The sequence below is a fragment of the Rhagoletis pomonella genome, unplaced genomic scaffold, assembly GCF_013731165.1.
Source record: "Rhagoletis pomonella isolate Grant_MI unplaced genomic scaffold, Rhpom_1.0 Rhpom_scaffold_00008, whole genome shotgun sequence".
Taxonomy (NCBI): domain Eukaryota; kingdom Metazoa; phylum Arthropoda; class Insecta; order Diptera; family Tephritidae; genus Rhagoletis; species Rhagoletis pomonella.
The window spans coordinates 22,800,150-22,824,350 of NW_023458562.1; the positions used below are offsets into that span (position 1 = coordinate 22,800,150).

The 24,201-nt window shown below is 35.5% G+C and overlaps 2 protein-coding genes across 6 annotated transcripts in view; one reads left to right on the forward strand and one right to left on the reverse strand.

Moving 5' to 3' along the window:
• LOC118744441 (muscle LIM protein Mlp84B) overlaps positions 1–24,201 on the reverse strand; it is a 115,882-nt gene that overhangs the window by 50,985 nt on the left and 40,696 nt on the right. The gene's annotated exons all lie outside the window — the stretch shown is intronic.
• Positions 1,607–19,083, forward strand: LOC118744437 (SLIT-ROBO Rho GTPase-activating protein 1-like). Of its 5 annotated transcripts, XM_036477454.1 has the most exons (19): positions 1,724–1,740; positions 1,926–2,325; positions 2,840–2,930; positions 7,538–7,712; positions 9,096–9,261; positions 9,328–9,417; positions 9,725–9,856; positions 9,913–10,041; positions 10,099–10,593; positions 10,701–10,965; positions 11,028–11,240; positions 11,314–11,419; positions 11,483–11,707; positions 11,760–11,830; positions 14,726–14,826; positions 14,880–14,959; positions 15,017–15,260; positions 18,193–18,591; positions 18,737–19,083. In XM_036477454.1, exons 3-19 carry the CDS (start codon positions 2,852–2,854, stop codon positions 18,983–18,985), a joined length of 3,219 nt encoding a protein of 1,072 aa, XP_036333347.1. In that variant the 5' UTR covers positions 1,724–1,740; positions 1,926–2,325; positions 2,840–2,851; the 3' UTR covers positions 18,986–19,083. The 5 variants fall into 5 exon arrangements, with proteins under 5 accessions (XP_036333350.1, XP_036333345.1, XP_036333346.1 ...); XM_036477457.1 differs by lacking the exons at positions 1,724–1,740; positions 1,926–2,325 and adding an exon at positions 1,607–1,685; XM_036477452.1 differs by having other exon boundaries at positions 1,643–2,325.

The following is a 24,201-nucleotide window of genomic DNA, read 5'->3' on the forward strand; positions in this document are numbered from 1 at the left end:
CATATTCTGTTGTATTTCTAAACTAAAATTTGTCTTTGTCATCCACATACTCAATTTGTTCAAATAAATTTAAGTTAAAGGTATGCAATTTTAAGAAAACGCAATTTCTTAGATTTTATGCGTACGACTCATTGTATGTGATTCCTTGGTATTTTTTATTTTGTTAAAAAAATGCACTAAACAAAAATTTTACGATTTTTTGACCGAAATGACGATTTTTTTAGGGTATAGTGACTATTATCCAGAGAAAGCTTTCGGCAACGCTGGTTGCACGAAAAAAAATTGAATGGCTAAAAATATCAAAATATAAAAAAAAGACAAATAAGAAATAACCTGGTTACTTGTGGACCGTAAGGTCTCCAACCAACGAATCACAAATCTTTTACATTTTAACAATGATATAACATATAAGATACATATAATTTGAAGACGGAAGATAATACTATTGAATAAAAATCATATAAGTAATCATAGCAGAAACTTGAGCACGTGGTTCTGGCCCATAGCGGTATTACAATGTGGAATATAACATACAAATAGACATATATTAAAATTAAGGTACGACTGCACTAGGCGACGCGACACGACACTACACAGCGCAGCAAAATATTCTTTGCATGGATTCTTATGGAGCATACCGCACTACGCTGCAGCGGAGCTACGCGACGCGGCAAAATTGACCAACTAGGCAAAAATGTCGCGTCGCGTGGTGTCGCGCAGTTCCGGTGCCGCATAGTGCGGTATACCCAGCGGAGCGACATAACATTTCGTACTATATTTTTAACTTGAAGAAATTGATTTCGAATTGTGAGTGAAGATTCACATGAAAAGAGAAGAAAATTTTATGTAAAGAAACATAACATTCGAGGATAATTCGCCAAGGAAAATAAAAATAAAAGGCATTGACATTACATTAGCGTCACTGGCATCCATCTATTTGCAAGGTTTTGACGCAAAAAAAAAAATAAAAAATTGCAGCGAAGTGTCGCGCCGCTGCAGTTTCAGTGCGGTATACCAAAAAGTGTCGCGCCGTGTCGCGTAGTGCCGCTGCAGTGTCGCGTCGCTTAGTGCGGTCATACCTTTAGAGGAATACCCTGGCGGTGGTGAATACCAGTCAACCTAACCAAAGATCAAAAAAAAGAATGCTACATGTTCAATATTTATCGCGCCAGTATTTGCATAATTTTTGTGCTGCACGCTTATTATACCGCAAGAAAATATATTTATTTTATACGAATAATTTACGACAATGCATTCCACAATTATTTCTTAAATTTCCAGTGCTAATTTAAATACACTCAATTTGCTTTGAAAGGTTTTAAGCGCCGAGAGCTAATATGTATTTGATGTTCGCATTATGAGAGTACAAGATGTACTGACGAAATATATGGATCGCGTTTTGAAAACGCTACACGTTCAATATTTATTGACGGTATTGCGATCCGCGATCCAGATTTCAAAATTTTTAGAAACTTTGCAATATGGATCACGATCTATCAATACTGCATGCAACACCGTCAATAAATATCGCGATACTTGGATCACGCCAATAAATACTGACCGTGTGCCAGGGCCCATAAGCTTCATTTTGTATTGTTCTTTGTCCCGAACCTGTTCCCTATTCCACGCCGTACCTGGTCATACTACTACTACTACTACTGGGCATACTATAAAAACAATTAAGTGTAAGAAGTCTTTTAAAGAATTTTGTGGGTGATTTGCAGTATTGTATTAAACTATGTCGGTTTAGTAAAACTGAAAGTACTACATTTCTATAAAGTGATACGATACTTTTTCAGTTATAAAATTTCTAACTCATTGATCTTTGTTTTGGATTGGACCGGTTTGAAGTTGTTTACATTATGGAATTGTATTTGCTAAAATGTTATCGACAAAATTATTTCTTCAAGACTATTTGATTACAGTTTATAGTTAATTGTGTAAAAGACTACCTGCATTTATTAAAAAATAAAGGAGTGCACCAATTTTGTATGTATGTCCTACATAGAGTTGCCAACTTCGGATTTAGATAACCAGCACGATCATTAAGTTAATTTTACAAACAAAGAGTGGGAAAAGTCGTGCAGAGAGTGGGAAAAGTCGTGATACAGCCGGGACAACTCTAGTTTTTCAAGTAATTTTGTGGATATATGCCAAGTTTGATATTTGGACTCAATTGAGTGGGTGGAAGGTACCACGCCCCTTGACCATTTCTACACCTGCCTCAAACTATGCTACAAAATTGTGAACATTTCTCTTAAGCACTTCCAATAAGCCCCGTTTGGAGTTTTTGTATGCAAAAAATTCCGAAGTACGGAAAACTGTAAGCAAAATTTTAAAAACAACAATGATTGGCAATAAAAGGTTAAATAAGGCCACATCTTTAGCTTTTCTTCAAGAAATTGCTACCGAACGTTTTCCCTTATACATAAATGGAGTGAAAAATAATTTTTTAAATTAGAGTAAAATCTTCAATAAAGAAATAAGTTGATATATTTGCAAAAAAAAATTAAAAGAATATTTTCATACAACTGGCTAATTCAAAAAGCAATGGCAAAAATGTAAAAAATTCTATGAATTAGTATATGGCTCTGAAAATGGTCACTGGCCAATTCCAATAGTTTTCAGAATCGTGGTAAATGATATCAAATGCGGCTTAACTGAAGTTAGGTATTTTTTGAAAGTGGTTTACCCAGAGTATGTATTAAGTATGAAAAAATATATATACTTATGTGTTCTCAATGCCTTCACAAACACAAAAACAGCGGCTGACTGTATTTTTTATGTTAGATTTAAGGAATCCTATAAAATCATTATCCGTTGTGAATATATCTTTCAGCTGTTGCTGAAAATGATGGACGAAAAGGATCAGGACATAAAAAGCCCAATGAAGCGAGTGGGATCTACGAGAAAGATCGTAATGTTTAGCAGTAAGTTACATACATACTTATACATTATGATTTTTTAAATTAATTTTGTTCATGTGCTAACTTAATTATACTAAAATTGTATGGGCCACAAAACTGCTTACTCAAACTAGGAAATATAACTAAACAAATTTAAATTTAATGTCTGTTCAAAGTGGGCAATCGCCGCGATAACACGTCCCGTGGAATTTCACACACTCTTTACCTCTTTGGGTTCAACTTTCGTAGTCTCCCATGTTTCCTCCCATCCCCATCCTGATTTGTAACTTCACAAGAAACGTCCAAAATTCAGTGACTTTGTACCCCTTCTTAGTGGCAAGTGCTATCGGTCCAATTGTTGATGAACAAATTCGTCCATTATCATCATATAATAGTTGCGTTCCAGTTGCTTCACGATTTGCAGGCTTTTACAGGAAGCCGTTCCAGGTGACCACCTCCCATAAGGTTTATTAATGGAGAAAACAGCTCTTCCTGCAAATCCTGTAAAACCTGCAAATCGTGAAGCATCTGGAACGGAACTAATGTCTTCCATATCGAAAGAGATTTAAAATACATTTGCGACGAGAACAACGTTGTAACGGAATCAAATCCGGTGACCTTCTCCTCAAAATTGAAAATATCAAATCAGCCGAAAAGTTTCTTAAAGCTACCCACATAGGCATTATACCTGTAAAAATTACCTCCCACAAAGGTCTGAACACAACTCAAGGCAGAATATTTTCGAGAAACCTAATCGACCTCCGAAGAAGAATCACCTTATACGCAGGGAATAAATACTTAAATTAGGATAGGAAAGGGTTCGTGTGCAAGAACATTCTGCATAAACTGTCAAATGGAAAGCCACGCGTCCTACGACCCGACCTGTCCCTCGACCCTGAAGCACAAGTTGGTAAATAAAATAAATATATGTAGATCGCCGATGTACAATCGGAGATGCATGGAAAATCTTTAACAGCAAGCCTAATGCACATCATATACAACCTCCTCAAAAAAATACCATGACTCGCTCCCTTGCACAAATGGTAAAAAACACCAGCTCAGAAACGACCGAACCAACAACCGTAAGCACAGCACACAACTCGCAAACAATTTCAGCATGCAAAACTCATGAAGAAACCACAAAAAATATACCATAAGCAAATAACCGTGCAGTTATTAAAACAAGTCAAACTAAGTCTATCACACAATCAACATCCATCATACCCAAATCCCAGCAGAAAAACAACACAACAACATAACCAGCAAGACAACAAACAAAAACTAATATCAGCACACCAGAAAACCCGACATAAAGCAGATGTGCAGCAGCTAATTCCAGCCCACACACGCCCACACTCCCCAGCCCTACCATCAGTGACACCGAGTTTTTACCTTTCAGCCAATTGCAAACAAAATTCTTCGATCTTAACGTTCTCATAACCCCTAATACATATAAAAACACATTACCGACACAAAAGAAATAATCTAGATAATTCAATTCATCTGCCCCCACTCCCAAATCTTACGTTGGGCACTTCCACAATCTTCCGCACATCAACTCCAACAAACAAGCAGTCGCCATTCTTATTAAGAGGAATCTGCCCCACCACTCTCTTCCCACCCTAACCAATATATCCTCACTGTCCATAGAACTGCAAACTTCCAGCCTCTCAACCTTTACCCATATCGACCTTACCCTCTCCTCTCCCTCTCTCTCCAACAACTCATCATGGTACCTTATAGATGACATTCACGGCAGCGATCATTTTCCCACCTCATTCCCACATCCCGACCTATTATTCCCTTCTCCCCCAGGATCAAATTTAACAGACAGAGCGGATTGGAACAAATTTGAACGTGCATGCGAGTCTTATTCCAAATACTTCCCAACATCTTGCAATGTCAACACAGAAACCTCAATCATCTAAAAAGCAATCCACTGTGCGGCCAACGACTCCATTCCTCTGTCCTCTACTAAACCAGTAAAATCGGTCGCTTTATGGTGGAACAATGATATTGCATTCCAACAAGCTAAGCAAGATGCGTGGCATCATTTCAAACGCAACCGGTCTCCCACAAATTTGCTGCTAGCGCTGCGTTTGCTTAAGTTTATATACTAATTAATTATTATGTAAGCCTTGTATAAATAAATAAATTTAATGTCCTTTTCTTATTTCATTTGTTTTTGTGAACTTTGTGCAGGCTTTGAAACGTTTATTTATGTGGTTTCTGATATAGATCGACCTATATTTTAAATTAAAATTATTAACAATAAATAAATAAACATAAGCTGCGAACAGCATCATATTGGATTTTGCTGCTACATATGTACATATGTATATGTACGTGTGCCTCATACGTATTAACTGTAATTAATAAATTCTTTACTTCGATGCATCAGATACAATGGGCCGTATTCATACAAACTAACCAAATGCATTTTCTTAAAATTTCAGAGCTTTTACTCGATTTATTCAAATAAATTTTAGCGAAAGGAATGAGATTTTAAGAAAAAGCAATTACTTATTTTTTATTCATACAGCCCAACATTATCATGGCCCAACATCTCAAATTTTCAAAAATATATATATGCATATAGGTAAATGTATAATATTTTTTACAAACGTTATAGACGGCATACACCGTGCGTCTGAGGCGTGAGTCGGTTTGGATGTGTTTGTGAAAATAAATATGTGTTAGTTACACCAACATAACTCCCGACATGACTCTGAATGATTCAGCTGTGTGTTGTCGAAGGTGAGTCAACACATACACAAACGACTCGCTAGTCAGACGCACCGTGTATGCCGCCTAATCCATGGTTCAATTATTAAAGGCTTTGTAAGTAGCTTTTTTCTAAAATTTGACACTCACACCCACAGGGATGGTTTGTGGAAGCAGGAGAAAAAGGGAAGAATTCCATCACGCTTCCTAAAATGGGAGCTAAATTCCATAAAACGGTGTGGATAATAGTGAATGGTGGTATTTTAAAACAAAAACGAATATTTAATTTAAAAAATTCTAACACTTCCGAGAAAAAAGTTTGAAATTTAGTTGAAAATTTGTTGCACTTTTTTGTAGTTTTCTACAAATTATTAAACTTTGGTTTATATGGGGTTTGTCTGAGAATGAAGTATATTTTAATTGAAAATTCTTAAAAATAAATAAATAAACATAAGTGGCACACAATATCACTTTGAAATGGCGTGCTATAGATATGACCGATACTGTCTATACCAAACTTGCGTACGTCAGACGGTACATTTTTTTGTTGTATTTGTTTGCCAGATGATGGATATGAAGAAGTTATTTGTTTGTGGAAGCTTATACAATATGTACGTGTTTATTAAAAAAAAAACGACAAATAAAAAAAACTCTGAGCTTACGTTTCTTACGCGGTTATGACTAGATTGCTTGGAATCTGGTAATTCGAATTCTTTGATGTCGCACTTTTAATGTTCTGGGGAGATTATGCCACCGTCAGAATATTAAACATTGGCTTACACAGCCGCAATTGGCGATTCGTGCCGGACGAACTCAGGAAGAATAAAGAGAACACGCAGCTACTGAACGACTGAGACAGGGAACGTAATCTACATCGTCAAATGAGAAGTGCCGTAAGTGTGCTATTACATCGCGCCATTGACTAAACCGAGCTGTCGTGTGACGATTGCGCCCATGGATGGAGGTCCCCACGAATATCGACAAATACATTTCGGCATTTAAGGAAATTTCGTCTCTTTAGCCTACATCGAATTTCTGTAGTCCAACGATTCTCACCCATTTTATCTTGTTGTCGCCAGCGAACGAAGAACAAACATTTCTTCAAATTTAAAAAGTAAAAATTTCACTTCTAAAAATTTAGAAATGTTCTTAAAACTTGCAAAGAAATTTGGAAAAGAAATAACACTGTTTTTGTTTTTAGGAGTAGGGGGGAAGTGTAATTGATAAAAGTTGCGACCCGTACGAGTCCGGACTAGTCAGAAATAGTCAGAATCAGTCATATTTTACTGGAAATCGATCCCGTGCTCGGTTCACTGACTATTGAGAGGACAAAAAAGAGAGTAAATACGGTTCTCTCTGTCAGAAGTTACCAGTTCTAGTCCGAGAATTTTTTGCTGGTAAATTCTGGTAAATGTGTCAAACGATCAGCTGTAGTGTGTTTGGCAACCAAATTGTAAACAAAAGAAAAGTGCACTCTGCTAATTCATGTTGAAAAGTATTTAATTACTAATTCTAATGAATTTGAAAGTATTTTTGGTTATTTACATGTGTGAGCTGAGTGTGTTTACATACAAAATAAGCAAAAATTTATAACCAAAATTTGGAGGTTATGTTGAAGTTGACAGAAGTTACCATTTTTTACTAGAAAACGATCCCGTACTTTTCAATGTAACTCTCTCGCTCTGAGCGAATTTTTATTTTTTGACAGTTTTACTAGTCCGACTCCGAAGAATACGGGATTGCACCTTTTATTAGAGAGAAAGTTTTTTTTTTAACCTTTCATTATTGAATCATGCGTTAAATCTATGTTTGTTTTTGTATTATAAATGTCAAATTTTCTCGATCCTTCTGAAAAATTTAATGATATTTAATAAAAAATTCTCAATAATTTTATTTTATTCTTTTAGGTATCCGACAACAGTTAAATGAACAACTTAGATGTTTAGATATTAGAGTGGAGTCCCAAATTGGATTAATTCAAGAAATACAGGATTTCTTTCGACGTCGGGGCGAACTGGAGCTCGACTACAGTAAAAGTCTAGAAAAATTTGCTCGAGGTTTACTTTTAAAGCAGAAACAGAAGTAATTTTTAAGATTTTTATTACAGTTTTTTGCAATACAAGAAGAATAATTGATTTAAATATGAAGTACCAATGATATACATTTATTTACGCATTGTTGTACATATCGCACGTTTAATAATACACACAATTAATTCAAAATTTCAATTTTGTGAGAAAACGAAATCAAAGTTTGATCAATTCATACAGTTGGTATACAAAAAGACAGGAATAGGCACATATCTTCGCCATTTTTTTTTTTTTTGAAAGTGTAGTTGGTGTTATTGTTGTAGCGGCTACAACAACCCCGCCCAGATCGGTTAATATCTCGGTCGTTGTCGTCAAGCTCCACTAACGGAAGCCCCAAGAAGCGTGCAGCCTTAATGGGGTCGGTCCACAGGGACAAAGGCGATAGCTTTGTCGGGTTTTCCGGGCATACGAAGAGATGCTTCGAGTCGTGGGGGGTCTCTCAGCATGCCGGACTCTCATTTGGCATATCTGCGTCTAATCTGCTCAGGTATGAGTTCAACCTGCTGCAGTAGCCAGGGCGAAGTTGGGCTATTGCGGTTCTAGTCTCCCGAGGCAGATGAAGCTCCGTCTCGTCGATGTCCGGTGGTTGTGCGCCTAGAACGGCATTCACAGGTCTGGAGTCTACTGACTCCATCTGAATCGAGCTTATTAAATGTATGGTCAAGCCTCCAAAACGTGAATTTTGAATTAAATCTCTATATTATTAAACGTGCGATATATGATATGTACATATGTAATAGTCAAATCATAAAAGGACTTTACAGCGTCTCTTTACAATTTAGTGGTAGTTTAAGTGGTTTAAGGTTTGAACTTTTTGGCCAAAACTCGTATTTTACCAACATAACACTATCCCAATTATAAATAGAGACCAATGTGCACTCAGGTTTAATAGGAGGTTTTTTATCTTTTGGAACCTCTATTGAAGTTTCCTGCTCAGCATTTTTTAGAACATTTTTAGAAGTGTGCATTTCTCTTTAAATTTCACCTTAGGTCTCTGAAGACAAGAAATATGTTTCAGGTCGATTGGGGTGTTCACAACGGTGTCGTATTATTGTATGTCGTAAACTTTAAGCGCCTAAAATTATATTAACGGGATTCGCAAAGTACTATCAAAAACACATTATGAATTTTCGCAGTGCTAAAAAATAGTTGGCTGTGATTTAAAGTTCTTTAAACATTTATTTAAGCTTTTAAAGTTTACGACATACAACAATACGACACTTACGACACCGCTGTGAATCTCTTAAATATAAACATAAATTTACATGTAATATAATACAATTTGTGACCAAAAAGTGTAAATTTTAAAGCACTGTAATAGGGCAATTTTTTGTTGAGACCATTAAACAAAACCTTAAAATTGTTTGAATTGTAGAAGGGATCACTGGCCAATATTCTCAACTTTTGCTTGCTGGCAACATTTACTGAAAGAAACTCAATCTTTGTCAAAAGATCATGCCATATTAGCAGATTTGTATTCGACAAGTATTGTTGCTAGCTTACAGACAACCATTGAAGATGTTCAACGAATATATAAAAAGGTAAGAGGACAGCATAAGCCATTACATAAATGCTAATTCATAATCATGAGCAATTTTCATTCACAGTGCAAATTGATAGGATATGAGATTCACGAGGATATACAACGTCTCTTACAAGAACTGCATATGACAATGAAAACGTATCAAAGATATGAGGTCAGTCACACACCTGGGGTATTCACAGCCGTGTCGTAAGTGTGGTATTGTTGTGTGTCGTAAACTTTAAACGCCTAAAAAATATATTAAGGGGGTTCGCAAAGTACCATCAATGTCTAATTGTGAATTTTCGCAGTGTTTAAAAATAGTTGGATGTGTTTTCAAGTTCTCTAAACATTATTTAAGCTTTTAAAGTTTACGACATACAATGATACGACACTTACGACACCGTTGTGAATCCCGCAACCGAATATAAGCAAGCGCTTGAACGAAAATAAATTAAAATAATGGTCTTTATTTCTTATAGAGTGAATGTGTTACAGCAAAGTTAAAGTTAGTTACAGCAGAAGCACAAAGGAAGAAACTAGAGCAAACAATTACAAAAGAAAAGTTAGAGCGCAACAAGAAATATAAACTTACAGAGAGAGAAATTGTCAAAGTAAATGAATTAGGAATACTTTTGTATTAAAACAATTGACATTCTTGTAATTTTAGAGAGATACGAAATATAAAGATGCAAGACTGAAAGCCCTAAAAGCAAAAACAGAATACCAATTATGTTTAGAGGCGTCAAATACTACTATACATAAATATTTTGTGGAAGACCTCTGTGATCTGATAGATGTAAGCAGAAATGTTAATTTATTTATTATTATAATGTCTTACTTTCCACTTCGTTAGTGTATGGATCTCGGTTTCGGATCAATGATTTCAAAAGCTATTCTTATGCATGTGTCGGCAGATCAGGGTCGATCAAGAGCAATTCTTCAGCAAGCCGATAACCTCTCTCACCTAATCCATTCTATAGATTGTCGTGCAGATAAGCAAAAATTTTTAGAACATCATCATGCTGCGTTTATGATTCCCAAGCGCTTAGAACTGCAGTGCCAATATGACCAGCCTGATAGTATTGAAATGGAAATAAAGAAGGAATTACATTTGGATATGGAGCAACGATTGGAAACATTGGGTCAAAGATTACGAGATCTCCGCATAGAGTGCGATGAAGTTTGGAAGTCCCTTGAGACAGCAGAAACCAAACTTCTTGAACACTACAATAACAAAGATAATGACACGAGCGATATTTTCACCGAAGCTAAACAGTATATATGTAAACCACCTATAACGCCTAAATTAAAAGCGGAGAAACAGGACATTGAAGATTATTACATAACGGTGAGTTTAGATAATGGCGAAAAATATGTACATCTGACTGTGAAAACAGTTTAACTTTAATTAGTTAGATGCAGTTCAAAAATTGAGATACAATTTTTATTCAATAGAAAATTCGAGAATACATAAGCGGAACGTCCCGAATAGCTCGCTTAAGTGCAAAGGCTGAATTTTTACGAAATGTTTTAGCCAAGGATAACAAGGATATACCTTCTCACACAAAAGGAATTATATCAGCTCGCAAACGAATCGGACGCGTAAATATTTCTGGGCAACCTAAATTATTTGGCGGTTCCTTGGAGGAATATTTGGAATTCACTGGCGAAGAAGTGCCCCTCGTAATGCGGAGCTGTATTCGTGTTATTAATCTATACGGTACCATTTTCCACATATCTAGTAGACTGGCTTATCTAATTCCAATCGCTATATCGTTTTAGGATTACATCACCAGGGAATCTTCAGAGTTTCGGGCTCCCAGGTGGAAATTTCAAACTTCCGTGAAGCTTTTGAAAGAGGCGAAGATCCACTTGCCGATACGAATGATGCATCCGACATTAATTCAGTTGCAGGAGTTTTAAAGTTATACTTAAGAGAATTGAGGGAGCCATTGTTTCCTATAGTGTATTTTGAACATTTTGTGTCTATAGCAGGTTTGTTTTGTGCTATTCATTTTATTTGGTTTCTTAGTACCAATTTGAAACGTACTAAAAGTAAGTTCCTTAGGAATCAACACAAAGGAGGATATAATAGCAGCTATAAGGAATTTTCTAAGCAACCTTTCTCCAACAGTTTTAGTTGTTATTCGCTATCTGTTCGCATTTTTAAATCAGTAAGTATAAGTATATAAGAGTATGTATTTTGTTTTATATAACGAATTTTTAAATTTTTTTAGCTTGTCAGAATACGCTGATGAAAATATGATGGATGCTTTTAATTTGGCGATCTGTTTTGGTCCGACACTCATGCCTGCGCCAGAGGATAGGGACCAAGTGCAGTACCAAAATCAGATAAATGAGCTTGTTAAGTGTATGATACTTTACCACGATGATATTTTTCCACCAGATTTAGTGGGTTTGGAGTATGAAAAATATATATCCCACGAACCTTTCATGGATATGTAAGATATACTTACTTAAATATACATGTTTTTCATATTTTTAAATATTTAGTTTTGTCGGTGAATCACCAGTTGATAATGTGACCGAAGACCCAGACTCAGAAATTTGTCCTTCCGAAGATGGTAAGAATTCAAGTAATTAATGTAATTGATGGGTTTTTAGAAACAAATTCCGCATGTGAGGGGAAGGGAACTACATATATTACAAGTATGATAATATGTCAAACAAAACACCAACATTTAGTCTGTCCCTTTGAACTTCGGACATAAACCTGTGGAACTCTCTTTACCGTCAATTACCGTTAGTTAAAGATGTTCATGACATTGCAATTTGTTCAACAGAACTAACGGTTCATTTTTATATCAGTTTGTCTCAACTAAACGATCAAATAATAGTCTGTTAAGTTCGTGTGCAGTTTTAAGGTTGTTGTTTTTTTTTTTTTTTTTTGAGAGAATTGTTTTCAACAGAGATAATAAGATAATGAGTGCGCATGAAAAAATTGTAACATTGTTTTTCACTTCCTACTTTCGTATTAAGTGTCCGCTAAAAAAACAGCTCATCACCGTCTTTGGTTTTAATGTCAGATGAATATTTTTTTTTTCATTTCCATAGAGTTTGCTAAAAATGGAGACTCAAGCTAAAATTCGAAAAATCATTGTGAAAGTTTTTCAACAAAATCCGAAATGGGGTTACATAAAAATTTCCAAAACCGTTAAAGTCTCTCGTCAAACTGTGAGCCGGGTTTTAAAAAACTTTAAAGAGAATCTAAGTGTCAATAGAGAGGTGGGTTCTGGTAGAAAATATGGATCAGGGGACCTACACAGAGCTAAATGTATCAAGGACCTTTTTGGAAAAAATCCAAATATTTCGGGTAGAAAAATCGCTCAAAAATGCGGTTGCTCTGAATCATTTGTCCGGAAAGTGAAAGGGGACGCTGGCCTTAAATCGTACAAAGTTCAGAAAGTCCCAGATCGGAATGCTGCGAAGAACGTCGACGCAATTAATAGAATAAAAAAGTTGCAGGCAAACTTTGTAAAAAAGACTTATGTATTGGCGGACTTTTCGCAGCTCCAGGCAACGACTTTTACGTAGCGGATCAGCGGGGAAATGTTCCAGAAGACTACAGAACCCCAAAAAACCAAGTTCCCCAAGAAATGGCTCGTGTGGCAGGCCATATGCAGCTACGGTAAAAGAAGCCAGCCATACGTAACTTCTGGGTCAATCAACACGGATATTTATATAGGTGAATGCTTGCAAGAGGTTAAAACCATTTGTATTGCAGCACAAGGTATCCAACTTCTTTTGGCCTGATCTGGCATCATGCCACTATTCAAAAAGAGCCAAGGAGTGGTACACCAACAATAATATAAATATTGTACCTAGAGAGGCTAATCCGCCAAACTGCCCAGAGCTACGACCAGTGGAACGCTATTGGGCTCTAATTAATCGAAAACTGAAGGCGACGAAAGGTGTATCGAATCACATAAGGGAATTCAAAATTAAGTGGACTGCAGCGTCTAAAACCATTCCTGAAAGCACCATACAGGCCTTGATGGAGGGAATTCCTGAAAAAGTTCAAAATTTCCTTATAAACAAAAAACTTAAATTTTTTCTTTTTTGTGAAAGAAACTATATGAAAAGAAGTACAATAAAAAAACAAATTGGCATAATTTGGATTCACATCTTACTTAATATTTTGATTTTTCTATGTTACAGTTTTTTTATGCGCACTCCTTATAACCCAAATTAAAGAAGGTTCAAATATTTGTACTGAACATTTTGTAAGTCAGAAAGTGTTCTGCATTCTTATGTAAATGTAATCTCGTGCCATTTCCTACAAAAAGTACGAATTTCAAATACTTCAAGAAAAAGTACACTCTAAAAATTTTTTATTTAAATTGGCGCATATTAAGACAAAAAACCAGTTTCCTCTCTTAAAGAATGCAAATTTACATACCGTGTTAATTAAATTAAACACTGCTCGTTTATTTTTGCTTACCATATGTGTGGCGTAGAACAAATTTCAAATTTGTTTGTTGAATTCTAAACACTTAATGTTCACTATTTCACAGCTACTACATAATATGTTTAAAATTTGCTCAAATTTTTTTTTTAATTTACGCATAAAAAGAGGTTATTTTTACTTTCAAAATTTTTGCAATTTTAAACACGTCATGCGTATATCTATGTGTATATTTTAAAGAAAATATTTTTAAAATCAAATCTTAAACATCTTATGCGTATATTTACACAGATTCTGGTTGAAAAATAGACACTTTTCAGTAGTAGTTTTACATGCACTTTTTAGAGTGTATATCAGTTAAGGCTGCTTCGAAATATAATTGTAAATACTTTTCTTTTTCTCTAACGCGCGGCATTTTTAAAAAATTTTACATTTGCAATCTGGAGCTGCGATAAGTTGTTTATACAACTTTGTTCGCAACATTGCCCTTTCGCTAAAAATGCCACTTTGCAACGTTTTATGAATCGGACTATTGCCACATTTATCAACCGACTTCACAAAAAGGAGGAGGTTATCAGTTCGTCGGAATGTTTTTTTTTGTATGTACGTTACCGCAAAACTTTGGACCACGTTACCGATACCCATACTAATTTTGTTTAGATCCGATAATTGGATCGTGAAGAAATTAACGACAATCTTAAATTTGTATATGAGAATTGAATTCGGTTTTGTTTTTTGCTTAAAAATTACTTGTAATATAGTTCTCCTCACTACTATTATTTTGACGGTAGTTTTATATGGTTCAAACGAGAGATGGCCGCCGGACTAGATATTCTATCCTAAACCCTCGCATCCCGACATTAAATATTAGTTAACATGCGTACGCAAAAAAGCAATCACTCAGGTTAATCGAATACATACAATCTCATTTCAAGCGACTCTACTTAAGCCGCTACCCCGTGCAAATATAGCTTTAAAGTCCCTTTTTAATACATCATTTACAATGCCTTACTACAATGCAATAATGTGACTGTTGTGTAATTTACCCATTTAGAATCGGAAACTCTGGAGGCAACGGTGCAGTTCGATTTTAAGGCAAGGTCTCTCCGTGAATTGTCCATTCGCAAAGGAGATATTGTGATTTTGAGAAAACAAGTGAGTGGGTCATCCATGTGGAGTAAGAAATAAATAAACATTATCTTTTTCAGGTATCTAATGATTGGTGGCATGGGACGTTAAATGGAAGGGAGGGTTTGATACCCGACAAATATATATCACTCAGAATTAAGTACGTATTTAAAAATTTAGATGCTCGCTCATACTCATGCTTAACTACTCATATTAGAGGGGAGGAGAGAGACAAAGTCTGCATGGATCAATACACTCATAGGGATATTAACACTGAAAATGAATCGACTGTCGAAAGCCGAATAGATAACGCGAAGGATGATTGTCATATATGCATTGAGTCTGATATTGAGTTGATTCCGAATAATTTAAGAAACGAAACATTTTACGAAGATAATTCTCAAAATTCCTACGAAAAACTTGAGGAACAAGAGATGGCACACAACTATGAAAAGTTAGAGGTACTTGAAACGACGGTGTAAACTTTTTATGATTGAATTTATTTTATTTGTTGAAAACAGAAAACGCTGTAGCTATCTAATGATAAGGGTCAAAATACTTTTTATTAATATATATTTTTACCAATTGTAATTTAGTGTTTAATTGAAAAGAACAAAATATTTCAACTTACTCCCGGTTAGCGGGTTATTTTGTTTAATGATTATATTTTTTAATTCAGTTTTCAACAACAAAATACATTAAAGAATACTAATCATACAATCAGATAATTTAATTTAAACTATAACGAAATATTCCGTCAGAAATGCCCGTAACGAAACTCATTTGGAGAGTGAAAAAATTAAACATTTTTTAATTTCATTGACCGGTTAGTTTCAAAAGTTTAATATTTGAAATTGTAAATAATATGTCTATTGGCAAACACATTTATATCGTCACCATCTATACAAAGGACCCTATGACACTTTCTGAAATGCTGTTTTTTAAATACTTTGTTAGTTGCCTTTTTGATACATTCGTATCTCAAAAAATATGAGAATTGTGTAAACTCTTTAATAAAATTTCAAATTTTATCAAATAGAGATTTTTGCCACGATGGTTACTATATGATATATCTCTAATTTACTTAAACGCTGAAAAACGATTATTGAATCATGCCCATGGTACAATAAAAACAGGTAGAAGCCAATTTGACGTCAAACCTACAAAAGTCAAAGTTTTCGGGAGAGTAAAAATAAAAATGAGCGTGTGTCAGGAAAAATAAAAAATTACTTTTCACTGGTTGCGGTTTTTAAGTAAATTTGAAGTTTATTTCTATTTATTTATTTTCTTTAGTTAAAATTTGTTAATTTGTATGTTGTTTTTTGTTTTCGATTTATGAGTTTCATTGTTGTTGGGGGGATTTTCCGGCATAAGGGTCATAGGAACAGCAGTTGGCTTCACACGTGCCTTTCCCGTACCTCTCGGTGCATTTGTGAAATCTGCTGCTTTAAAATGTTTAACCCACAGCAAGGCATTTCGCTGCAGCTCTGCCCCACAGCTGCTTTCGCAACGCCCCTTACGCGAAGGACATTGAGGCACGTTAAAAAAATAGTGGTATCTGCTTTATATTCGAACCGTTGAACCGAACCGAAACCCCGGTTCAAAGACCAAAAAAACCGCTTTGACGAACCAATCCAAAAGTGCAAAAACGGTTCGAACCACTGAACCGAACCGACCAAATTTTTCATCCGGTTCACGTCCCTAATAGGAAATAAAAGAAAAACAAGTTGAAGTTTAAAGGTTTGGTTCTCATGAGAGCAACGTCAAAATGGCTTCTACCTGTATTTATGTGCCTTGGGTGTACCCATGGTACAATAATTACAGGTATTGTCTTCCCAGGGAGTTTTGCTTCCCATCGAAATTCGTGCTCCCTTGTTTCCATTTTGACGCAGTTCAATGTTAATTATTTTACTTTTATTTGGCTTTGCTTTTTGTATTCGCTCGTATTTAATTTTTATAATAAATATTTTAAATAGTTGTATACAATTGCATATATCCATATATGTATATATCCATAAAATTTAAATAGGACCACTGTGGAGCTGTTCTTAACCCAAGGCCAAATAATCATTTAAATCAGTTCACAAAACCATCATAAAATAAACAAATACACATGTCGAACTGAGAACCTCCTCCTTTTTTCGAATTCGGTTGAAAATGGCGTAGTTATTTGCACATAAACTCAAAAAAATCTTAACTTTATACCCTTTTGACTTAGGACCGTTTTCTTAAGTAACCTTTAACTTTATAGCATTTATATTTAAAGGTTGGGTTAAAAATAAAGCTATGTCTAAAGTTTTATTAGCTCGGGATGTAACTATGTAATATTGATGCGCCTAAAAGATGCAGCGATTTATATTCTCAAGTTACATACCTGATGACAGTACGAATAGAAATTATAATAGCGAGGTTTTAGTTTTTTAAACTATAATTTTTTATTAATATTGGTTTTTGACGTATGTATGTTTCTTTGTTGTAAAACAATAAAAAATCGATAATAAAATGATTTACTTTAGACACAATCATACATTTTAATGTAACCTTTAAATGTAAAGTGAGCTTTGAAGTTACAGGTTACTTGAGAAAACGGCCCTTAATCTTCGATTTAATATTGTTTTCCATATAACGAAGTTTAATTTTGAATCTGAGCGGTATGAAATAACACGTCCAAATTAGCTGAATAAATGAAGATATCAAGCGTTTAACTTTGATATATTCCGTTTAAGTAAAAACCCGCGTATCGTGGTTCTGCAAAACCACGTAACTGACTTTTGTGCCAAAAAAGTTATTAGTCACCGGAAGCTCCTGCTATCAAGTCCTTCTCCATTCATACTAAAATATCAATACTTAGGTATAAGAAGAAGAGATAATTGGGAATAAAAGAGAGAACCGTTTTGAAATATGACAAGTTTTACTCTCTCCTATAAATTAAGGCAACCTTACATACGAGGTTCTGCATCTTCTTGATACGCGGTTTTGTAATTTAAACAACGATATTTATGGATATATATACTATGGCATTAACCAAAACTGATGAAAATGATTCAAGTCTTTGTATTGTATTTTATTTTGGTACTTTTATCACTCGAAAATAATCGCTTTTTGTGCTAAGTGGAGTTTCAAGTTAAGTGACTTTTTTTAAATTAGTTACGCAAAATTATTTCAGTCTTACGCAGAGAACCATTGACTTTGATTTTCTTAAGCGTGATCCCCCTTAACTAATGTTGGCCCCATAATGATGATTAGATCATAAAGTCGTAATTCCTTATATCTTATCAAATCATGAAAGGTATTTAGACTTTGGCACAGCCGAAGAGAACTACGTTTTTTGTTTACTACGATATTGGAAATGTTTTAGTTTAATTGAATGAAATGCCCTTTTGATGTTTGTAGAATTCGCCGTCGCAGGAATCAAAGCATCACTGTCTTCCTGAATCCAAATCCACAATGCATATCAAAAGCAGTCACAACACCACCGAGACCACCGATATAAAAGATAATTCAGTTCCTTGTGCGCTTCACTGTGCAAATGCTAATGACGACAATTCTCAACCTTCAGCAGAATTGGACCATTCAAACAAAGTTGTTACTGCTGAAGAGGAACTAAAAAGCTTGAGTGAATTTCAAAAAAATAAATTTCTATGGGAAGTAAGATCTCGGCGGGGCACATCCAAGGAAGCCTTTTATAACTTGCCATATGAAAAGAAGCACATTGCACCGGATCTAGTTATGGATTTACCAGTGTCAAAAAATAAAATTTTTGAATATGTTTCCCAAAATGCGGATCCTGAGGTAACTTCTTTACATTATAATAAAAATGCACTTTCTAAATTCATTAAGATTATGTCTGCCTATTTACTTGTTATTTATGCATAAACATATGACATTTTTTTGTCAATATTTATGTCGTAAAATAACCTGAATTTTAATCTTTTAGGATACTGATGATACAGCGTTAGTGAAGGGAAATATGACAACCTTTAAAAGGCCCGAACATACGACATCTTCAAAGAAGAAGAATTGCAATGAGGATTGCAAAGCAGCTTGTGTCCCGTCACCTGCACCAGTTAAGGAAGATTTATATGCCAATGTTAGTGCTTCCTCGGCGTCGGCGGGTGGATTTGTTTTAGATTGCGAACAGAACGATTTAAAAAAGCTAGAAACGAACACAAACAATATAGAGTAAATAGTACTGCTAATGTAATCTTCAAGTACCCTAATCTATTTTTTTTAATTTCTTTGTAATTCATAGCAATTAACCATAATATATGTATGTATAAAAAAATATATGAAAACTTCACTTTTAATTTGGTTCAACTTTTAGGTTGACTGCAGGTTTATTCGCATATTTGATTATAGGTTTTGCTGTTCGCGTACACAAAAAACCAGCTCCCCTATTTTGCTGGATGGAGAAACCAAACTGACATTTCATTTTGATGAGAAGCTGCTGTATTTTTTTGCAATTCGCCAGCAAGAAAAACAGCTGCTCAAAGTCATCTGTTTGCAATTTATGAAAATAGTGAAATTTATTTTGATGATTTTTAAGTTTTAAATAGCTTAATAGAACTCCAAATGTATTGAAAGAAAGCCAAATGCTAATTTACTTATGTTTGCTTAGCGAATTGCTTTAGCCAAACATTTAATTTATATTCTTTTCATGTTTTCTGATTTATGCTTTTGTATGTTAACATTCTTTCGATCAGCTGTACTAAAAACTTGCAAGTTTAGCGTTCGCGTACTTTAGCAACCATTTCTCTCTTTGAGAGAGAACAGATAGAAATGCATTCGAATTTTGCTGTTGGGAGTTTTTTGCTGGAATACACCTTATAACTAATTAAAGTTAAACTGTTTTCACAATCAGATGTACACAGTTGCCGTTGTATGAGAAATAGTGGCATCTTATTTTCGAAAATTTTCGTGTTTTTCGTTTTCCTTGATGATACATTCTCACAGGTAGAGTATGTTTTCCCCAGCATTGACGTCTCGATTCCAACAGGTACCGCATTTTGGGCAAACAGTAGAGCAACTTCTTATCTTTCTTTATCAAAATTTTCACAGCAAAAAAAAATGTTTTTGGCAATATACATATGTACATATAAAGCAACAGCATTTGATATTTTGCAAAGGTTTATGTTTTTTTGGAATAAATTTTTTTCTTGTTGGCAACGAAATTCGAATCACCGAAGTTATAGGTATTCACTTTTTTCGAAATTGTTGGGATATTATTAATTTTCCCGCGATTGGCAATACGAATTCTGCTCATATTTTAAACAGTTAAAAATTATGATGTTTTCATTTTTATTAAGTTATTAGCTATTTTTTAAATATTGTTGAATTCTCAAAAGTGAGAAACTAAAAACGAATAGAAAGTTGTTCCCGTTTTCCTCTTGACGCACAAGGACGACTGAATTTTGATGTAATCCTGAGTTAATTGGCAATCCTGATAATAAACCTGATTTATGATATATTGACGACGGAATTTCGATGTAATCCTGGGGAAAATACTTTCGAAATACCTTCAACGTGTACCAAAACGTTTTCTTCCTGATGTATACTATAAAGATGGAAATATAATCCTGAATAAATTAGTAAACTCAAGGCAAAAGAAACATTGTCGAGGTGATCTAATACAAATACATACAACGAAACAAAAACAAAATGGGCTTAGTTCCTTGGTGTCGGCGCATTTTAGCTGATTTCTATGTGATCATCATTATTTTCGGAAAATAAAACTACAGAAATACACTAAAGATTTCACGATAAAATCAGAATTGTCTGGAAATTCCTCAAACCATACATATTTATTCCCTTCACACTGATAAAACGTTGGGAACCACGAAACTTTGAAACTTTCCTGATTTACGATATAATGACGACGGAATTTCGATGCAATCCTAAGTTAATTGGTAATCCTGACAATAAACCTGATTTGTGATATAATGATGGAATTTCGATGAAATCCTGAGTAAATTCGTAATCCTGACCACAAACCTGATACATGATATAATGACGATGGAATTTTGATGTAATTCTCAGTAAATTGATAATCCTGACCACACCGTAAGTGTAGTAGTGAAATTTATGCATGTACTGCCAGCCTGTCACCTTTTAATTTCAGAATTCCAGTCATTGCTAATAAATTAACCTACAAACTTTTATTCATGGAGACAGTGAACCAGCAGAAATTTAGACATTACAAATTTGCAACAAACTTAATTTTTGTTCATGAGGCGGCAAAGGCCACTTGGTGATAACAGCAAAGAAAAAATATACTATACCTTGAAAGAAAAAATATACGATACGAAAAAATATACTATACCTTGGAGAAAATTGCGCGAAAGCATAATTTTTGCAAATAAAATATCATTGTTTAATTTCGAAAATTTTTGCAAATAACAAGTAAATTTGGCGCTGAAGTGGTTATTACAGCCGGCGAATGAATCAGAAAGGATAACACGCATCTATTCATGGGCATATGAGCAACGTAGCATGCTGTGACATGATAAATATCGAATATTTTCATTTTATATATGTACATATAATCAGATATAAAATTTTAAATACAAATATTTTTTCAGTATTGGATAAATGAATATACTACATCGATAGGTTTACGTGTTCTTCATTCCAGCGTTGAAATATTTGGTACAGAATTTGCATATGGTTTACTGGTAAAAGAGATAGCATTATCTTTCGTACAGGCTTTGAGGTTGCAAAAACGGGAGATTCGTAGGGTTCCCATCGGTGGAAAAATCAACCTTGCTCTCTAACTTGACAGGTGTTTACAGTGAGGTCGCAGCCTACGAATTCACAATTTTGTCAACGGTTCCTGGTTGTATTAAATATAAGGGCGCAAAGATTCAGATAAAATAATAATAGATCTATATACCTATGCATGATGTACAACTTTACTTATTCGATTTCTATATATTTCAGTACCAGTCACCATTTGAGATTAAGTACTTTCGAATGAGGGTGTCTATAAAAGAATACAAGAGGTCTTAACTTCTACATACACCCACTTTCAACGTTGTATACATTGCCACAACCACAATATATTCTTTTCACAGAATTGGTTCATACGACAAAACTTTTTATGAGCGATATAACTGTTATTCGTGAGGAATGGTTAACTGAACTATCGTCGCATTACTACTGGATAAAAATTTCATTAAATAAAAGCATTACTTATTAAATTCAAAAAGGGCATTCTTATTTTTTTTTCCTCAAATTTCTAATTTAGTTATTTTATAAAAGTTCTAAAAGTGAATAAATTGCCCGCCAGGAACTTTTAATTGTGTACAAAATAAATAAGCCAAAATTTACGCAGCAAGTCAAAAAAATTTAAGAAATCTGCAATTTATGGAAGGTTTTAAGACCGGAGCGAACTATTGAACTATCGTTTTTCGTCCATGGAGCAATACCATGCATCCTTCTCCTCTGGGTGAGTATTGCGTCCAATCCCGGACCAGAAATCTACTTTTAGTGCGTTTCCAGAGACGACTTCATCCGAACTTCACTTCGGTTAGATGCAATACCTTTAATGGATGGAGTCATCTAAAAACCTGCTCAGGCCTTAGGTCGCATACGGCATCAGCACCGAAAGAGCCAGCACGGCTTCAAAAAGCGCATAGGAGCAACAATCAAAGCCACCAATTCGCGTGCGAAGGCTAACCGCGCCTCTTGGTGCCCACACAGTCTTTTTCGTGTGTCTCGTGTATGTTTGCGTACCACACGCCAACTCTGCAGCATCAACACAACCAATGCAGCCATCTACCACCAGGCAGCAACCACCACAGCGGCAAGCGCAACAGGACCAAGGTAGAATACACCACACTTCTCTTACCACCACATCGCGTCCAGCCTCCCAAGGTGTACAAAGCTACTACAACTAAACTGCAACGGACTCCAAAACAAGGTCGAAGAGATAACCATCTTTATGGGTCAGCGAAACGAAGACTGCTGCGCCGCCTACAATGTGCTCTGTAAAAACCGCAAGCGAGACAATGGTGGAGGATGTAGGATGACCTACATCACACTGCGCAGTATCGGCTAATCAAAGAAGACATCGACCCCAGGGACACTACCCTCGGAGAGAGTTCATGCATGTCCGGTCAAGCGATGTCGAGCTCGAAATATTTAACGTTTATATACTCCCTGTCGCCTGCTGTCCGGCAGGATATTACCCTGAAATATGTGTTACTTAGAGGTGAAAACCGTATCGTAGTAAGCGATTTTAACGCGCACTGCGATCTTAGGCACTCAAGCCTGGCCAACGACCGCAGGGGAAAGGTATTGACTAAGCAGATAGAAGTTCAGACATTCTGCACCATGAACGAAACGGCCCTACCCTTATTGTAGGTAGCTGAAGCAACTCGCCAAACCTAACAATAGCTAGCACAGGTTTGATAAAAAGCATAACGCGGCGACTTATGCTAACAAGCGCATCGGCCACCTACCGCCTAGTTCAATTTCAACAGGACCACCGAACCTATTTCAATTTCAACCGAACTAATTGGAACGGTTTCGCGGAGGTTACTGAGAACACCTTCACCGCCCTTCCCACAAACTGACCTAAAGTGGTACACCACTTGCTTTCACCAGTGGTGAAGTCCAGGTATTTCACCAAGGTTCTCAATTTATCAATGGCAACTAAAAACATTCCCGATGTGTGAAAATCGGGAAGAATGGTCCCAATGGCTCAAACCGGGGAAACAGGCCAACAAAGGAGAGTCTTATCGATCGATAACGCTGCTTTCCCCGGCCGCGAAGAACCTTTAGGCATGGCTACTTCCGCAGTTCACATAAAATCTGACCCCAGCGAAGCATGAGCATGGCTTCCGTAAAGTGCACAGCACAACAGCACTTAACGCCATAAACACATATATAAATCGGGGGCCTTAAGCGTAACCGCCCCTGTGAGAGAACAGTCCTAGTAGCGTTGGGTCTGTCAATGGCGTTTAACATTATCTGAGAGTATCCAATGTGGTGCCACCTGCTATTGGAAGGGGAACGCTTGCTCAGCGTTGGAATGATCAGGTGTAGTGGGACTTGGCTTCATTTGGTGTTTTCCGAATATTTTCGAGTGCATGAAAGTTCAACCATCTAAGTACATAAATTCCAGAGCACTATAGTACGTACATTATGTACATATATGTATGTATGTTTTTCTCTATATAAAATAAAATATTGCAAAATATAAAGCGAACATTGACGCAAGACGTCAAATTGGCGAAGGATGCTGCATGCGATTTTTTATAACCGTCGAACTTCTTTCTACTTCTATATTCACACCTACGATTTAACGGTAAATTTCACCTGTTGCCAACTTTCACTCAATTGGAACGCAACGCATATTACTATTTTTCTTTTTCAATGCCTCATATGAATGCATGTACATAT